This window comes from Chiloscyllium plagiosum, chromosome 19, assembly GCF_004010195.1.
Source record: "Chiloscyllium plagiosum isolate BGI_BamShark_2017 chromosome 19, ASM401019v2, whole genome shotgun sequence".
NCBI classification, from domain to species: domain Eukaryota; kingdom Metazoa; phylum Chordata; class Chondrichthyes; order Orectolobiformes; family Hemiscylliidae; genus Chiloscyllium; species Chiloscyllium plagiosum.
Genome location: NC_057728.1, coordinates 25489491 through 25508753, shown reverse-complemented (window position 1 = coordinate 25508753; position 19263 = coordinate 25489491). Strand labels below are relative to the sequence as shown.

Sequence of the window (19263 nt, the reverse complement as noted above, 5' to 3'; positions counted from 1 at the left end):
GGTTGGTGGGGGGTGTGGACCTGACGAGGGAGTCGCGGAGGGAGTGGTCTTTCCGGAACGCTGATAGGGGAGGGGAGAGAAAGATATCCTTGGTGGTGGGATCTGTCTGGAGGTGGGGGAAATGACGAAGGATGATACAATGTATCTGGAGGTTGGTGGGGTGGTAGGTGAGGACCAGTGGGGTTCTGTCCTGGTGGTGGGGTTTAAGGGCGGAGGAGCAGGAAGTGGAAGAGATGTGGTGGAGAGCATCGTCAACCACGTCTGAGGGGAAATTACGGTCTTTGAAGAAGGCGGCCATCTGGGTACCTTCCAGCCCCAGCCCTGTCCCCAACTGTCCAGCCCCACACCAGGTCCTAGCTCCCAGCCCTGCCGTATTTTCACCATCCCTCCAGACCTCCTCCTCTCTGAGGATGAAAGATCAGTCCTCAGCAGAGGCCTCACCTTCATCCCTCTACATTCCCGGATTAATGAGTTCAACACTCAGCGAGACATCGAGCATTTCTTCCGCCGCCTTCGCCTCTGCACCTACTTCTTCAATCAGGATTCTCACCCACCCTCTGACAACCCCTTCTCCTGCCTCCAACACACCCCATCCACCTGGACACCCCGTGCTAGCCTCTTACCCACCCTTGATCTCTTCATAGCCAACTGCCGCCACAACATTGACTGCCTCAACTTGTCCACCCCTCTCACCCTCACAACGTGCAGCCCTCCACTCCCCCCGCTCCAACCCCAACCTCACTATCAAACTGGCAGACAATGGAGGCGCGGTAGTTTGGCACACCAATTTTTACATTGCTGAGGCTAAACGCCAGCTCGCGGACACCTCCTCCTCACCACCAAACCATCATCTCCCAGACCATCCATAACCTCATCACCTCAGGGGATCTCCAAACCACTGCCTTCAACCTCATGGTCCCACAACCCCGCACCACCCGTTTCTACCTCCTGCCCAAAATCCACAAACCTGACTGCCCCGGCCAACCGATTGTCTCAGCCTGCTCCTGCCCCAACCTGTCAGATCCATTCTTCTCCCTTTCAAACTGTATATAAAATATTAAGGTTGCTGTTATCTAAGGTGCCTTTGGTCTGTTGTTATTAATCAATCCTGTTTCATTACATATTATCAAGTGTAGTATAACATGCTGTGTGGTTGGTTATAGAGTCATGCAGCATGGAAGTGGACCCTTTGGTCCAACAGGCTGACCATGTTTCCAAACTAAACTAGTCCCATGTGCCCATGTTTGGCCCATATCCCTCATACATATCTAAATGTCTTTTAAATGTTTTACCTGTACCACATCCACCACATGAACCGCTGTGTGGAAGAAAGTTGCCCCTCATATCCTTTTTAAATTTTTCTTCTCTTATTTTAAAACCCTGTAGTTTTAACTTCCCCCACCCCAGCCAAAAGACCCTTGCTATTCACCTTATCTACGTACCTCACGATTTTATAAACCTCTATACGGTCAAACTTCAAACTTCTACATGCCAATGTAAAAGGCCCAAGCCTATCCAGCCTGTTTTATAAGTCAAAACCTCCATTCCCAGCAACATCCTGGTAAATCTTTTCTGAACCCTCTCCAATTTAGTCATATCCTTCCTATAGCTGGGTAACCAGACCTGCACACAGTACTCCAGGAGAGGCCTCGTCAATGTCCTGTACGACCTCAACCTGACCTCTCAACTCCTATACTCATAGATCTGAGCAATGAAGGCAAGTGTCCAAAATGTCACCTTAACCAGCTTGTTTATTTGTGAGGAGAAAGTGAGGTCTGCAGATGCTGGAAACGTCGATTCTCCTGTTCCCTAGATGCTGCCTGACCTGCTGCGCTTTTCCAGCAACACATTTCCATCTCTTGTTTATTTGTGACACAAATTTCAAAGAATTATGTACCTGGACCTCTAGATCTTTGTGTTCTATAACACTAAGGACCCTATCATTAATTGTAAAAATCCTGCTCTTGTTTGATTTGATTTATTGTAGTCACATATACCCAAGTATAGTGAAAAGCTTTGTTTTGCAAGCAATACAGGCAGACCATAGCAAACGCGGACATACAGATCATAGTGTGTTTAGATAGATGAAGGAAGACAAGGTTACGGCTGCACAGGAGGTGCGCAAAGCAAGAACAACATTATTTGAAGTTAGAGAGTTTGTTTTACTTATTTGTTTTACTAAAATGCAATGCCTCATTTATCCAAATTAAACTCTATCTGCTTCCCCTCAACCCATTGACCCAATTGATCAAACATGCTTTGTAATCTTAGATAACCTTCTTCACTGTCCACTATACCTCCAATTTTGGGGTCATCTGCAAACTTACTATCCATATCTCCTATATTCTCATCCAAATCATTTATCTAAATGACAAACAAAATTGAACCAGGACCAAACCCTATCGAACTTCGCTGGTCACAGGCCTCCAGTCCGAAAAACAACCCTTCACTATCCCACTCTGTCTCCTACTGTCAAGCCAATTTTGTATCCGTTTGGCAAGTTCACGCTGAATCCCATGTGATCCACATCATCTATTGCATCCTCTGCACCCGATGTGGCCTCCTCTATATTGGGGAGACAGGCCGCCTACTTGCGGAGCGTTTCAGAGAACACCTCTGGGACACCCGGACCAACCAACCCAACCACCCTGTGGCTCAACACTTCAACTCCCCCTCCCACTCCACCAAGGATATACAGGTCTTTGGACTCCTCCATCGCCAGACCACAACAACACGACGGTTGGAGGAAGAGCGCCTCATCTTCCGCCTAGGAACCCTCCAACCACAAGGGATGAACTCGGATTTCACCAGTTTCCTCATTTCCCCTCCCCCACCTTGTCTCAGTCAAATCCATCGAATTCAGCACCGCCTTCCTAACCTCTCCGCCCCCACCCCAGTCTGACCTATCACCCTCACCTTGACCTCTTTCCACCTATCACATTTCCGACGCCCCTCCCCCAAGTCCCTCCTCACTACCTTTTATCTTAGCCTGCTGGACACACTTTCCTCTTTCCTGAAGAAGGGCTTATGCCCGAAACGTCGATTCTCCTGTTCCCTGGATGCTGCCTGACCTGCTGCGCTTCTCCAGCAACACATTTTCAGCCCATGTGATCTAACTTTACCAACTAGTCCACCACACCATACAGAACCTTGTCAAAGGCATTACTAAAGTCCAATTGATGCTGTAAGACTACTTAAAAGCGTTCTATGAACTTCTCATCCGGACTAATACTGAGAATCTGAATTTTCCAGTTTATCTAGCCACACAGTCATGCAGTATGGAAACAAATCCTTTTGTCCAACCAATTCATGCCAACTATAAACCCAAACTTTACTAGTCCCACCTACCTGCATTTGGCCCATATCCACCACTTTCTCTGGAAGTTCATTCCGCACGCTATTACCTGCTACACCTGGTTTCCAGCTTTCTGTGTTTCATGTATAAGTACCCCGAAATTCTTGTGTTACAGCTTTCTCTAATTCGCTATTTAAATAATATCTGTTCTTTTGTTCTCCCTTTCAAAGTGAACAACTTCACATTTTCCCACATTATACTTCATTTGGCAACTTTTTGCTTGCTTTAAGTTATTAATATCACTCTTTAAACTGTTTGTATTCCTCTTATAACCTGTCTTTGCACCTATTTTTGTGTTGTCTGCAAGTTTGGCTACAATACGTTCACTTCCTTTCTCCAAGTAATTGATTCATATTGTAAACAGTTGTAGTCCAGCACTGATCCCTGTATAATCCAGTTGGTCACAGGGCATTAACCTGAAAAATGAATCCGTATTCCCACCCACAATTTTCTACCATTAAGCTGATTCTCTGTCTGTGCCAGTAGATTACCTCCAGCATCTTGTGACTTAACCTTTTGAGAAATGCCTTGTTGAATGCCTTCTGGAAGTCCAGTTACAGTACAGTTACAGGTTTTCCTCTATCCACCCTAGTTGAAACTTCCTCAGAAAACTGATAGCCAGACAAGATTTCCCTTTCATGATGTCATGCTGATTCTACTTGATCAGATTATATTTTCCAAGTGTTCTGCTATTGCTTCCTTAATGATTCCAATACTTTTCCAACAATAGATATGATGCTAATCAGCCACTAGTTGCCCGTTTTTGCTTCCCTCCCATTTTGTATGGGGATGTCACATTAGCAGATTTCCAATCCTCTGGTACTACTTCAGAATTCAACAATTTTGTAAAATTACAACCAATGCATCCACTATCTCTGTATCTACCTCTTTTAGGATCTTAGGGTGCAAGCCAACAGGGCCATGGGATTTATCTGCCTTTTAAACTCATTAGTTTGTCTGATGCTACTTCTTTTGTGATGGTGATGGTCTTATAATTTTTTCCCCATATTCTTTTGTATTATTAGGATGTTTGAAATATTTTCCGGTATAAACAGCATAGTAGTCAGCACAGTAACATTGATAGGAGAAAGTGTGGACTGCAGATGCTGGAGATCAGAGCTGAAAAATGTGTTGCTGGAAAAACGAAGTTTCAGGCATAAGCCCTTCTTCAGGAATGAGGAAGGTGTGCCAAGCAGGCCGCTCCAGTTTCCTCCCACAGTCCAAAAATGTGCAGGTTAGGTGAATTGGCCATGCTAAATTGCCCCTAGTGTTAGGTGAAGGGGTAAATGTAGGGGAATGGGTCTGGGTGGGTTGCGGGTCTGTGTGGACTTGTTGGGCCGAAGGGCCTGTTTCCACACTGTAAGTAATCTAATCTAATTAAAAGTAGGGAGGAGGGACTTGGGGGAGGGGCGTTGGGAATGCGATAGGTGGAAGGACATTAAGGTGAGGGTGATAGCTGGAGAGGGGATGGGGGCGGAGAGGTCGGGAAGATGATTGCAGGTCAAGAAGGCGGTGCTGAGTCCGAGGGTTAGGACTGAGATAAGGTGGGAGGAGGGGAAACGAGGAAGCTGGAGAAATTTAGTAAAGTATTTTAGCCTGAATAAGGGTACTATATGGGTATGAAAGCCGACCTTGGTGAAGTGTGCTGGCGTTCTAGCTAGAGGATAGATAAATACAGGTGCAGAGGTAAATATTTATTAGAATATTTCAGAATAAGTATATTCCCACCATAAAGAAAAATGATAAAGTGAGGCCTACCACCCACGGTTAGCTAAAGAAATGAAGGGAAGCATCAAAACCAATGAGAAAAGCATTTAACCATATAAAAGATGAGTGGATCAGATGCCTGGTCAAGATATAAAGAACAGCAGAGAATGACTAAAAATATTAATCAAGAGAAAAACATTAGAGTTTGAAAAAAACTAGGTAGGAATGTAAAACGAATAACAAGAGTTTCAACAGGTACGTAAAAAAGCAAAACGAGTAAGTAAAAAGTGAGGGTTGTTTCTCTAGAGAGTGAGAATGGGGGATGATAATTAAGAAAGAGAGGATGAAATGAAAAAAAACTTTGATTTTTTTCTTCAAAGAATATTCGTCATGGTTTTAATGAGGTGAGAGGGGAACTTAGTAAAATTATGATCATATGGGAAACAATACAAAGCAAACTGATCACCCTAAATGGAGGTTACTGCTCAGGTAGTAAATCTGTAATTTTCCAAAACTCCCTAAATGCAGGTAGGTTCTATCAAACTGAAAGATAGCAAGCGTTAGTGCTCTATTCATTAAGGGAGAAAGACAGAAAACAGGAAACAATGTCTGCCTTGGGGAAAGTATTAGAACTCACCACAAAAGAGGTTATAACTGTTTACTTTGCAAAACTCAAGGTAATCGTGATGAGACAGCACAGTTGTCTCAAAGAGAAATCATAGATAACCAGTTTACTGTGGATAAAGGGGAGCCTATTGACCTACAAAACTAGAGAATTTCCAGAAGATAAGGTGCCACATCAAAGATGATTGAAGAAAATGAAAGCTCATGGTATAGTGGGTAACATATTAGCATGGATGCATAAATGGGTATGACTGGCAGGATGTGACGAGTGGAGCCCTACAGGGGTCTGCGCTGGGGCCTCAACTTCTTGTAACTCAACAAAGAATTCTGCAGAAGGGAATGAAGGCATGGTATATAAATTTGCAGAGACACTAAAATAGGTAGGAAAATATGTTGTAAAAACGACGTGAGGAGGTTGCAAACAAGTGTAGATCGGCTAAGTGAGGGGGTAAAAACTGGCAGATGGAGCACAATGTCAGAAAATATGAAATGGTTCACTTTGGCAGGAAGAATGAAAAAGCAGAGAATTACTTAAATGGAGTAATTGCAGAATGCCAAGGTGTAGAGGGATTTGGGTTTTCAAGTGCATCAGTTACAAGATCATATATAGAGCATAAACAAGGCAGCTAACAGAATGCTATTGTACATGAGATTAATTGAACAAAAAACGATGGTATGCTTCAGTTATACATGGCATTGGTGAGAGGACATCTCAAATACTGCGTGGAGTTTTCATCCTCTTACTTAATGGAAGGTTGTAGATGAATTGGAAGCAGTTCAGAGATTTACTAGATTGAATGAGTGGGTTGTCTTATGAAGTCAGTTGAACATACTGGGTGTTCCCTTGAGGTTTAGAAGAGTGAAGAATGATGTGCTTGATATTTATACAAGATGCTAAATGGTGTTGATAAAAGAGACATGGAAAAGATATTTCCTTTGTGGGTCAGTCCAGAAATAGGGAGCACTGTTTTAAAAGTAGAGATTGCCCTTCTAAGATACAGCTGAGAGGAATCTCTTTCTCTCAGAGGATCATGTGACTTTGGATCACTACTTCAGAAGGTGACAATCACACAACGCCAGGTTATAGTCCAACAGGTTTACTTGGAAGCACTAGCTTTCAGAGTGCTGCTCTTTCATCAGGTGATTGTAGAGAATAAAATTGCAAGACACAGAATTTATAGAAAAAGTTTATATTGTGATGTAACTGAAATTATATATTGAACAAGACCTGGATTGTTTGTTAAGTCTCTCATCTTTTAGAATGACCATGTTGGTTCCAGGGCGGCACAGTGGCTCAGTGGTTAGCACTGCTGCCTCACAGTGCCAAGGACCCGGGTTCAATTCGTGTCTCGGGCAACCATCTGTGTGGAGTTTGCACATTCTCCCAGTGTCTGTGTGGGTTTCCTCCGGGTGCTCCATTTTCCCCCCACAGTCCAAAGATGTGCAGGTTGGGTGAATTGGCCACGCAAAATTGCCCATAGTGTTAGGTACATTCGTCAGTGGTAAATGTAGAGGAATGGGTCTGGGTGGGTTGCTCTTCGGAGGGTTGAAGGGCCTGTTTCCACACTGTAGGGAATCTAATTTAATCAAATCATATGTAAATCGCAAAACTTTTTTTAAAAAAGTTACATTCTCAAATGAACTTTTAACAATTAGTGTCATGTCGGCCCAGATAATGTATGAAAGGTGTGAGCTTCCCTGTGGGCTGTCTGTGCCACAATGGTCAGACGGATTAGATTAGGCTGACAGTCAAGTTTGGTACCCATGGGGATGGCCTCAACCAGGACCTTTGGTTCATGTCACATTACAGGTGACCCCACCACACACACACTCGCACACATACACATCCTCTCACAGACACTCAAACCCCCCCAACCCATCCCCGTCCCCCCACACACTCACACATATAAGTTTGTGGGGTGAATTTCTACTTGCAGAATTACATTTTACTTTGCTCAAAAACTGCATCAATCTTTGTAAGATTCTGTAAATCTGTTTTTTAGATGAGAATCAGTCAGACCATTGTGGTACAGAGTCTCACAGGGAGCTAAAACCTTCAATACCTTATCTGGGCCAACATGACACCAATTGTTAAAGTTCACTTGAGAATGTAACTTTTCAAAAAAGGTTTTGCCATTTACATATGAAAGAACGGATACCAACATGGTCATTCTAAAAGATGAGAGACTTAACAAACAATCCGGGTCTTTTTCAATATATAATTGCAGTTACATCACACTGTAAACTTTTGCTATAAATTGTGTCTTACAATCTTATACTCCACAATCACCTGATGAAGGAGCAGCGCTCCAAAAGCTAATGCTTCCAAATAAACCTGCTGGACTATAACCTGGTGTTGTGTGATTTTTAACTTTGTACATCCCAGTCCAACACCAGCATCTCCAAATCAGAAGGGGACGAAAGTGATGTCATTAAATATTTTTACAGCAAAAGCAGATGGATTTTGTTACCTGACAAGAATCTCCACTTATGGAAAGTAGATGGGAATATGGAGTTCAAAACAGATCAGGCATAATATTACCGAATGATAAAGCAGGCTGAAAGGACCAAACTGTCTCTGCTTCTGCTCCTAGTTCATATGTTCAGAAGAAAAGGAGAATTATCCCTAATATCCTGACTATTATTTATCCCTTTATCAAAATCACAGAAAACAAATGATCTAATTATTATCACATTGCTGTTTCCGGGAATTTGCTGTGCACAACCCAGCTTTTATAATTCGTAAAATATTTTGGGATGTGATACTTTGCAACATGAATGGAATTTTAAATCTGTTGCTGTGAAATCATTTCAATACAGAAATCATACACAAAGAAAGTTTACATACATAGATTCTTCCTTCTCAAATTTCTTCTTGTTCAAATCTTCCTGTTCTTTCATTCGGTCTGCAGCCTGAGCCTGTTTATCAATTTCAATGAAGCTGTGGCTAGTTACTTTCTGTGCCCCTAAACCAGCCTTCTTAGCACCTAACTGTTTAACAAATGGGAAGAACAAAAGTTTTTATATACAATTTATTTCAATAGTAACATCTCAGATAACTGAACAGTCATAACTTTTTTTTCTTTTGGTTGAGTTGACTCTCATAACAGATTTGAATTAGAAATAATGACTGACACAGCAACAAACTTATTTCATCCAGTCCCATCCAAGAAATTACAAGACTTAATATAAAAGATTGGGTTTTAATGATTCGGCAACACAAATGATTTCTGAAGCCCATTATAAAAAGTAAAACATGCATTTAAGTTAGGAGCAATGTCACAGAACATTTGTCAGCAAGCAGGAATACAGCTGTACATGGGTTTCTGGAGATATTACTTGCAATATATTAAATGGGAAATTATTGTAAAATAACAAGCATTATATCATGAAATAAATCATTCAGATACTTGGGTGCAGAAAACTAGAATCTAGTTCCTGTAAACAGACATCTTGAGGTCCAAGGAAGATTCAATACCATTGTAGATGGAACTAGTATCGTTAATGACAGAAACTTGAAAATTGGTAGATGGACAGGAATTATTAGGAACTGCAGCATTTTCAGTTATAGTTATTTATGTACCACAAGCGTAATATTTAAAGCCAAAACAGACAAGGAGTATACAGAAAATGAGTTCTCAGTTTGTGATTACTAACATTTTTTTTGCTGTAAGTACTGTAAGTTGGCTGACAGGTACTCATATACATTTCAGTTAATGAAATAAAGAACAGAATTCTAAAAAAGACACAATAAGTTGCTCTATTAATCATTCAGCCACATAACTTCGAATGACAGAAATAACTCAAAATACATACCATTTTCTTTCCTGCAGTAGGCTTCTTTTTTGTTATGATAGAGGACTTCACTTCTGTCAAAAAATTCAAATTAGTAGTTATTATACTTCCTGATTCTGGAATTAATTCAAATAAATAATGCATTTCACAGAAAACAGATTATGACAAATTTACTGAAATTGATATTTTGCCATCAGCTAATAAATTCCAAAATGCATCCATGCATAGCAACTATATGCACAATGTCCAAGGAACAGTGAGAATTATAGGTTCACAGGTCAATTTCATCACTGATTTATACAATTTAAAAAATGACTTTATGAAAAAAGCATTTTGTGTACAAGCCTCTTGCACAAGTAATATCAGCATGTGAAAAGAACAGTGCTCAGTTATGAAAATTAAGAGATGCAAATTACTACAGATAAGAACAAAAAGAGTAAACATTTCATCAGTTAGATTTAAAGAGAAGAGAACGTGGGCAATGATACAAATGAATTAAATTAACTCTTTCCAGCCTACTTTGAGAAAGAGTAGGTCATGTAAGATCATGGACCTTTTTTCACTATGCAGTGCAAGTGAATAATGCTTTATAATGATCCACATTAGTTAATTACAAACATCAAAGCATTAAAGAAATGGTATAATCGTTACACAAAAGGTTGATGAAACACAGCAAACAAAAGATTAGAACTATTGTTAGTGATATCTTGTTAAATTACAGGTAGCCCTGGCTATCCAAAAGTAGAGCATTCCCAGGAAATGTTTCTTGACGTGAAAATGGCATAAAGTGAAGGTGCATGATTTATATGGGAAAAAGTATCACCATTTTTCGTAAAAGCGAAAATCCTCTTTGGATTTGCAAACACAGGTATTAATGCAGGTCTTTTGCAAAAGCGAAATTGCATAAAGCAAACATTTGAAAAGCGGGGGATACCTGTAAAGCTTTTACTATTTTTTCAATAAGACAAGCAGACATAGCTAGATGACTGGCGAAGAATGAGAGAAACTGGAGAAATGACAGAATGCATGGTGGGTGTGGAGGAGGGGCGGGGAAAAAAAAAAGAGTCCAAGAGATAGGAGGGAAAGCAAGAAGAGAAAGAGAAGTTTACATGAAAGATCAAGAGGAGAAAGATAGATGCAAACGAGGTTGATTTGCCTGTTCAAATAAATTCTGCAAGTGATGGTTGAAATTATTAAGACGGAACAAAAAGCAAGCTGGCAAGTGTTAAAATAACCAGTTTACCCAAAAGCTGTTTTAAAAAAAACAGAATTATAAACAAACTAAGTAAATTAATTTAATTCATTAAATCTGTGGAGTTAAATAGTAGCTCTTCCCAAGTCCATCTGTACACTTTGGCTCAGAACATCGAAGCAGCCAATGGCAGATCACAAACACCTTAACAATCACCTTTGTTAGGTGTGACTCCTGCAGAAACTAAACTCATTGAGTCAGCTAAAATAGGGGGAAAAAAAAATGAGAATTTCTGAGTAACAGCCAAAAACATTTTTTTTACTTCATGTACTGTACTAAGTTCCACATATTCTACATTAGAAATTAAAAACTTTAAATTTTACATGAAGAAATTGAAATAAAAAAAACTTAACCTGAATATAATCACAACAGAATTCAACATAACTAAGCACCTGCCTACAAACACATTTTCCCAAAACTTCTGCAATATTCTGATGCAAAAATCTTGATTGTAAACAACATTATCTTTTATTAGCTTCAGCCCATGAGTGAAACAAAGATTTTCAGCAATTTCAATTAAAACAAAACTGATATAGCTTTTTTACAGAGCTGTTTTAATTCTGGAAACTGGCTTAGTTTTAATCCATTTAACATCTCTTGCTTTTATAATATCCTAAAAAATTCAGTCCTATTTCTCGCCAACTGATTTGCTTTATTTAGTCAATTTTCATCTTTAGTATATAGCTTAAGCCTTTGAGCACCAACATGAAAATTAATGTGTGCAGTCCATCATTTTTAGTCCATGAACGTAGATAGCCAAAATATTACAGGCATCACCCAACTAATTATTTATGCTGTGAAGCTCTGCACCACAATAAAAAAAAGTTAGCCCCATTTTGTAGTAAGAAATTGGTTTCTCCAAATCGGAGTGTTTTTCAGGGGACATTTTTTTCCTCAGAAATAAATTGAGAAAAATATAAACTCTTGATTGAATATCAATTTCTAACAGCTGTCACAAATACAGTACATAGTCATGACTAGTATTATTTTGTAAATCTGGAAATAACTTTAGTTTTAGTTTTGGGCAAAAATGCTGAGACTGAACTAAATTTGAGGCCTAAATGTAACCACACCATCCTCCAGAAAGACAGTACACTTATTTTAAAAGGCCTAGTTTATGTAAAGACACAATTCCATGAATCCTATAATTTATTGAGGAACATCCCAGGCAAAGATGGTCATGGCACTGCTATCATGAAAGGGCCTTCTCCTTTTACTGTAATAAAAAAACTCTATGGATGTCTTTTACATGTGGACATTTTAGAATATCACATGCATCTGATTTCCTACAGAAGTTTTTTTTAAACAATTTCAAATATATATTTAAATATTAATTATTATTTTTCAAAATACCAATATGCAGATTTATGAACTATAGTAGTTATGTAAAGAAATGAACTCAAAACAATAAAAGCAACGTAAAGGCCAAATAATGTACCTAATGCTTCCTTAGGGGAGATACTGAGGCAATCAACATTCGGTCCACTTGAAGGCTCATCTAATGATAAAAACATACATTCAAAAGCACAAAACTGAAACTGCATAGATTACAAGCTCTAAAAGGCTGTAAAACACGTGGCTTTCTGGTTAGTTGCAACAGACTGCAAACTTTCACAATGTCAGGATAGACAATTTTTCAATTCAAAAATAAAGGTATTAAAATATACAGTTCTTGTGGATGATGTTTTAATTGCCATCGTGTGGTGATAACATCCTGACTAGAGGTCACCATTTCCCAGGTGGCAAGTTCATAATGCTGGTTGCATTGCAAGCAGAGGGATCAACCATAGTCTAAGGAAAGAGGATAAAAGTATGTGCACATTCAAAAGCGAGTTAATTTGCGTGCAGGGGACTGGATTGCATATTTTCCTTGCAGTGTTTGAAAAAATGGCCTTTGCTGTATACTTTTGAACTTTACAATAATTGGGTGGACACCTTTACATTCTACTGTTCAGTTTAAAAGCAAAGAGTAATCATCCCAATTTCAATGGGGATTGAAGATCAAATTATAACTATGTTTCAAAAACTCTTCCTGTACTACAGATGGTAAATTTACCAGCAAAAGGCATACACGGCACAAGATCCATGGTTCTCACTTGCAGAAAGTATTTATTTCAACTATAATGGTAGTGGGAACACTGGAATTAGCCTCAGTGCAAATCTAGCTTCACATTTTACTGCACTATCATAAAACCATCAGTCATATTTTCATGAACTCACCAGAATATTCCGTTGAAAGAAGGGTGCCTAAAATGATTCACAATATTATAAGTGCTGCTCCTGTCAATGAGTTAATGAACAGCTTTGTCATACAAAAAAAATTACTTTGTAATATTGTCCTGTATTTCATGAGCCTTGATGAGCTTCATATTAATGTAGTACTTCCAATGAGCAAACAATAATAGGTATCAACTTGTACCACTAGACAAGACGTACCATCATTTTCTTCTTGCTTTGTGTTTTCAGGTGAAGATGGCTCTAGAAGGGCAGAATTAAAGGTTTGATCTGATGGCTCCATACTGGCTGACTGGAATTAGGCATAAAGGTCTCATGAAATCATAGCAGAAATACAATATGAACTCATGATCAATAATACACTGAAGTAATTATAAAATGTTTTGTTGAATGGTAAACTGTAATATAAAATTAATAGTATAACCATAATTTATATAACCTGGACAAGTAAAAGCAAAATCAAAGTCTACAGAGACATAAACTCAATAAACACTGAGCCAGAGCAAACTATTTCAAGAGTGACCACAAGCTTTATTCATGAGATAGGTTTTAAGGAGGAAATTAAGGAAATCTGGTCACAACAGAGTTTAAGGAGGGAATTTCAGAGTATGGGGTCTAGGCAGCTAAAAGCATAACTGTTTTGATATGGGAAATGGAAGTGGAAGCATGAAATAATGCAGAATGGAGGAATGTCGTTTGAGGAGTGTTATAGGGTTGCAAGAGGTTACAGCGAGAATTCTCACAAAACCAGTATCTTCAGATTGGGATCTCTCACCCAGGTGCTGCAAGGTGAACTTTACAGACCTGATGCTTCCTTCTCTCTCTTTAGATACTGATAGACTAACCACATTTACGAGATCAAGTGGACATCTTCCATCTCAACATTTTAGTCAGCTAGCAGTCAGTAAATAAACGTATTGTTAGGAATCAAAACTGTTGCCACAAGTCCCAGGCTGTTAGTTACTTCATTAATAACCTTTTCATTAGCATCTACATCACCAATATCCTCTTTCAGAATTTATTTTCCAATACTTTAAGTACTGTTCTGAAAATATTTCTCGGTTTATGAAAATCATCACCATTGCTTAGAAATGTTAAAAGAATCATATCAATAACTAGTTAACAAAACTGAGCTCATAGAATAAAAGAGTCAAGAGTCTTTGTTTTTTTAAAAAAATTGGCTCAACTATAGAAAACAAGCTATGATATTTGTTTGCTTTGCAAAATGTTGCCTAATAGGCAATGACATACCATGAGGGTCAGCAAGAGGATCACTGTTTTATTTAGTGTTTAAAAAAACTTTGATTTGCCTCATGGCAACGTGAATTATATCAGCAATGTACAAATGCTAATTAACTATACTCAAGACCCTGAATTTTATTCCACCCCTGGATTTAAATAGGTAGATTAAAATATTACCATTTACAAAATCTGACATTCTAAAATCTGTCTGGAACTTATAGACAGAGTACCCACCATCAGCACATCCTCTCAATCATTATACCCAAGTGTGAATATTTTTCACATTGTTCCCTGCAAGAGAATCTGTGAACCCACTCCCATGGAAGAGGAAAGATCTGGTTGTTGTGGTTCAAGTAGGTAAGAGGTTCTACAGAGGAATTACAAGCACTTCAAGGCTAAAGTGAACTCAAGGAAGAGATGGGAAGGAAGTCAAGAGGGAGGAGGGTCTTCTTTGACTTGCATTCACTACTCTATTTGTTTTGTTGACTGCTTCATGTATCCAATTAGCATAGAATCGCTCTCAAACTTTTTATTCAACAATGCTTCCTCGATATTTCATCTATTGTGCATTTATGCACTTACTTTCTGTTACATATTTGCCTAGTTCCTTTTCTATATCTTAGGCAGAATCTTGGATTCAGGTTACCTTACCTGGCAATATGACTTTCATCAATTACATTAAATTCTTGGGCTCAGATAATAAATTATAAACTTGAACCTGCCTTGGTGCCAAAACAAATCCCAAGGACATTCCAGTCAACTTTTTCTGCCAAACTTATTTCTCTGAATAGATGCACACTTCTTTCCACACTGTAATCAAGTTCTTACTCATCTCCGGGTGCTATTGGTCAAATCAACTAAAATGATTTTTGTGACTCAGCACCATTCACATTTAGCTGATGTATTCAATCTCAAGAATCTTAACAATATCCTCTCCTGTGCTAAACCAAGTAGAAAAATACCAGTTGTGAAACAAATGAAAAAAAACTTACATTAGTATGTGAGGCAAAGAAGTCTTCATCTTTACTCACAGGTGATAGAGGTGGATTTTCTGTATCATCAATCCACAACTGAAACATGTCAATATAAAAAATAGGAACACCTTCAATTTTGCTGCTGCTATATGCTCAAGATAAGCATTTGCCTTTACTCTTATTGGGGTATCTGCTTCAGTTTTGACAGAATTAATTGTTTAAAGAATAATCTCTTTAGAATTCTGTTTTGAATAATTTCAAGATAATCCTGAATTTCCTGAAAATGTATAGTAGATAAGTTAACATAAATAAATTGAAGAAAAGAAAAAGTACAGAATGATGCACATGAATCCTTTATCAGAATTGATGATTGAAAAATAAGCATTTTGATTATTTAAAAAAAAGGCAGAAAATGAGTACTGCATGTACATAAAAAGAGGAACTAAATTTAAAATCTGTAAGGCACTCTATAGAAAACTTCTGAGATGTTCCATTCCCAATTTCCATTTGTCACATTTACATTGTTAGTTTAGTGCAAGATAAATTCATTAAAGTTTCAGTACAATTCTTGAGTCTAGACCCAGCCTGATTCCAGAACAAAGGTGACACTAGAAAGAAGGTGCAAATGTAACATGTTCTCATTCCTTAAAAAGTGCTCAGGAAATCCATGGAACCTATACAGAGTACACTCTATAAAATACTGATCTCAAATCAAAAGCTTTGAGAGAAATTCTCCATTTCCACACTTTATCATTTTTTTTTGGATAGAGCTTTCTGCTAAACAGGGCAGTTAAATTTAAACATTTTAGTCAGATAGCAGTCAGTAAATAAACGTATTATTAGAAATGCAAACTGTTGCCACAGGTCCAGGCTGTTGGCCAGCACCACTCTAATCTAGAATCATGTTGGTTACTTCAATAATAACCTTTTCATTAGCATCTACATCACCAATATCCTCTTTCAGACTTTATTTTCCAATACTTCAAGCATTGTTCTGAAAATATTTCTAGGTTTATGAAAATCATCACCATTGATTAGAAATGTTAAAAGAATCATATCAATAACTAGTTAACAAAACTGAGCTTCATGGAATAGAAGAGTCAAGAGTCATTTTTTAAAAATTGGCTCAACTACAGAAAACAAGCTATGATATTGGTTTAATTTGCAAGATATTGGATAATAGATAATGACATGCCATGAGGGTCAGCAAGAGGATCACTGTTTTATTTAGAGTTTTTTAAAAAAAACTTTGATTTTGGAATACAGAATAAAACTTGAAAATCTGCTAAAACTGAAAATCTAGAGTTGGCAAATAATGAGGATGATACCAATCAGCTTCAACAAGATATGTATGGTCTAGATAATTAGGCAGACAAGTAGCAGCAGAAATTTGATAGAGTAGTAGAATGTGAAGTTTTTGTACAGAAATGATAGAGGGAGGTAATACAGACTAAATGCCGCAGTTTAAATGCGTTGGAGGGACTTAAGGTTGACAGGACATATTAACAGAGTAATAGCAAGCAAATGGGATCTTATGTTCATAATTAGATGTTACTGAGTGCAAAGAATGGAAGTTATGCTGAACTTGTAGAAGTTATACCACAACCAGGGTATCAGTCTAGCCTGATCATCACTTCAAGGAAACAGGGGAGGATCCTCGAAGGCACACAGGACATTCACCATAAGGATTTCAGGGAGAGCAATGTTAACTACAAGGTTAGGTTGAAGAAGCAGAGGTTTTTCTCCTTGGAACAAAGTTGATTCAGAGGAAATTTTATACAAGTGTACATTGTTCTGACAAGTTAAGGTGAGGTAGAACAAAAAAAATTCCTGAAGAAGGGTTCCGGCCCAAAACGTTGATTTTTCTGCTCCTCGGATGCTGCCTGACCTGGTGTCCTTGTCCAGCAACACACCGTCAACTATAACAAAGAAAAGCTGTTTCCACTGATTGATGGCATAAAGATGACAGGACACAGATTTCAGGGTTTGCACAAGAGATGCAGGAGGATGGGAGGAAGAATTTAATTTAAGCAGTGAGTAGTAATAACCTGAATTGCTCTGCCTATGAGGCTGTGGAAGTGCAGACAATGATTTTCAGGTAAAATTGCTGGGCACGTTAGGGAAATGAATGTGCAGGGTTACGGAGATACAGTAGGGAATAGGACTAACAGGTCTGCTCTACTCAGAACCATCATGGACCCAATGGGCTAAATGGCTTTCTGTGGTGTTGGAATGACTGTCAGAAAAGCAAAGTACCAAGCACGCAAAAGAAAATAATGATATGGTGATAACATCTCTTTAGCTTAAATGCCTAATTATCCTATTATTACTGATCCTATCTAATTTTCCTGATTTAAAATCACTTTATATAAAATTTCAGTCAATTTTTTAGCTTACCCTCGTCCCATATTTTCGAGTTGCAGCAACCGCCAGTGACCTGAGCTTCTCTCTATAAAGTTGGGCAGCACGACTGTTGTATTTTGCATTCGTGTCATTGGTGTTGCAACCATGTTGACGGAAGAAAGCATTCTAATGAAAAGACAGAATGATCTACACATGAAGATGCAAAGTAAAGAAAATATGGATTTTATTTGCCACTGTACTTGAATGGACACAACACTAACACCTCCTAGAATCGTTGAGAATGCAAGCTACGTGCTGAGCTTGTGAAGGCAAAATGATTCACGCTAACTTGAAGTTTACAGCATTTTGTATTGCACATTGGGATTATAACTGAAGAGTGTGATTACAGTGCTCACAGTTGGACTTTTTTTCCTCTATGCTCGTGGGATGTGGTATCGCTGGCTGGCATTTATTGCACATCCCTAGTTGCCCTTGAGAAGGTGGTAGTGAGCAGCCTTCTTGAACAGATGCAGTGCTGGAGATAGATATACAATGCCATTAAGGAAGGAATTCCAGGACTTTGACTCAGCAAATGAAGGAACAGCAATATATTTTCAAGTCAGGATGGGGAGTGGTTTGGAGAGGAACTTGCACGTGGTGGTGTTTCCATGTATCTGATGTCTTTGTCTTTCAGTTGTAAGTAGTTGTGGGTTTTGATCACTTAACTCTATCTATCACTTGCTGCTTATGCTGTTTGGCATGCAAATAGGTCTGTTTGGTGGCTTCAACAAGTTGACATGTCATAGTTAGGTATCCCTGGTGTTGTTCGTTGCATGCTGTCTGCACTCTCCATTGAACCAGGTGTGACTCCCTGACTTGATGGTAATTGTGATGATATTGATGGCCCGCAATGCTTCATGGATGCCCAGTCAAGTTGCTGGATTTGTTCAAAGTCTGTCCCATTTAGCATAGTCATAGTACTGCACAAAATGATGAAGGATATTGTCCAAAGTCTGGATTTCGTCTTCATGAGAATAGTCAGTGGTCACTCTTACAAATATTGTCACTGTATTGGAGCAGGCAGATCAGTTAGGTTGAGGTCAAGCATGACTTTTTCCCCCTCATTGCTTTCTTCACCACCTGCCGCAGACCTAATCTAGCAGCTATACCTATTAGGATCCAACTTACTGCTACGCCATTCTTAGTGGTGCACATTAAAGATCCCCACCCAGAGTACATTTGCGCCCCGATACCCTCACAGTGTCCTTCAAGTGCTGTTCAACATGGAGGAGTCTGATTCAACAGCTGAGGGGGGGGGGGGGAAATAGCACATGGTAATCAGCAAAGGTTTTCTTGTCCATGTTTACCGGATGCCACAAGACTTCACGGGGTGTAGAAACAATGTTGAGGACTCCCAAGGCAACTCCCTTTCAACTGTGCCACCACTTCTGCTGCCAGCGGGACATAACCTATCCAGAGATGGCATCTGGGACATTTCCTGTATGGTGTGATTCTGTGTATAACTATGTCAGGCTATTGCTTCACTAGTCTGAGACACTCCCAATTTTGGCACTAGCCCCACATTGTAAGGAGGACTTTGCAGGGTCGACAGGGCTGGGTTTGCTGTTGTTTCTAGTGCCTAGTTTAATGCTGGATGGTACAAGTTTCTTTGTCGAGAGCTTGTAGCGATTGACACAGAGTGGCATGCAAGGCCAGTTCAGAGGGCAGTCGAGAGT

The 19263-nt window shown here is 39.0% G+C and overlaps 1 protein-coding gene across 7 annotated transcripts in view; it reads right to left on the bottom strand.

Annotated features, from left to right (window-relative positions):
* The window catches only part of LOC122559603 (ADP-ribosylation factor GTPase-activating protein 3-like), a 65380-nt gene that overhangs the window by 33576 nt on the left and 12541 nt on the right, over positions 1–19263 (bottom strand). For 2 of the 7 annotated variants that reach the window (XM_043709373.1, XM_043709372.1), the window contains exons 4-11: positions 17582–17713; positions 15203–15280; positions 13170–13260; positions 12954–12980; positions 12172–12231; positions 10890–10934; positions 9503–9555; positions 8535–8677 (exon numbers count right to left, since the gene is read on the bottom strand). In XM_043709373.1, coding sequence (XP_043565308.1) covers positions 8535–8677; positions 9503–9555; positions 10890–10934; positions 12172–12231; positions 12954–12980; positions 13170–13260; positions 15203–15280; positions 17582–17713 — 629 coding nt within the window. The remainder of the gene's footprint in view (positions 1–8534; positions 8678–9502; positions 9556–10889; positions 10935–12171; positions 12232–12953; positions 12981–13169; positions 13261–15202; positions 15281–17581; positions 17714–19263) is intronic. The other 5 variants (XM_043709375.1, XM_043709374.1, XM_043709377.1 and 2 more) reach the window with 5 other exon arrangements.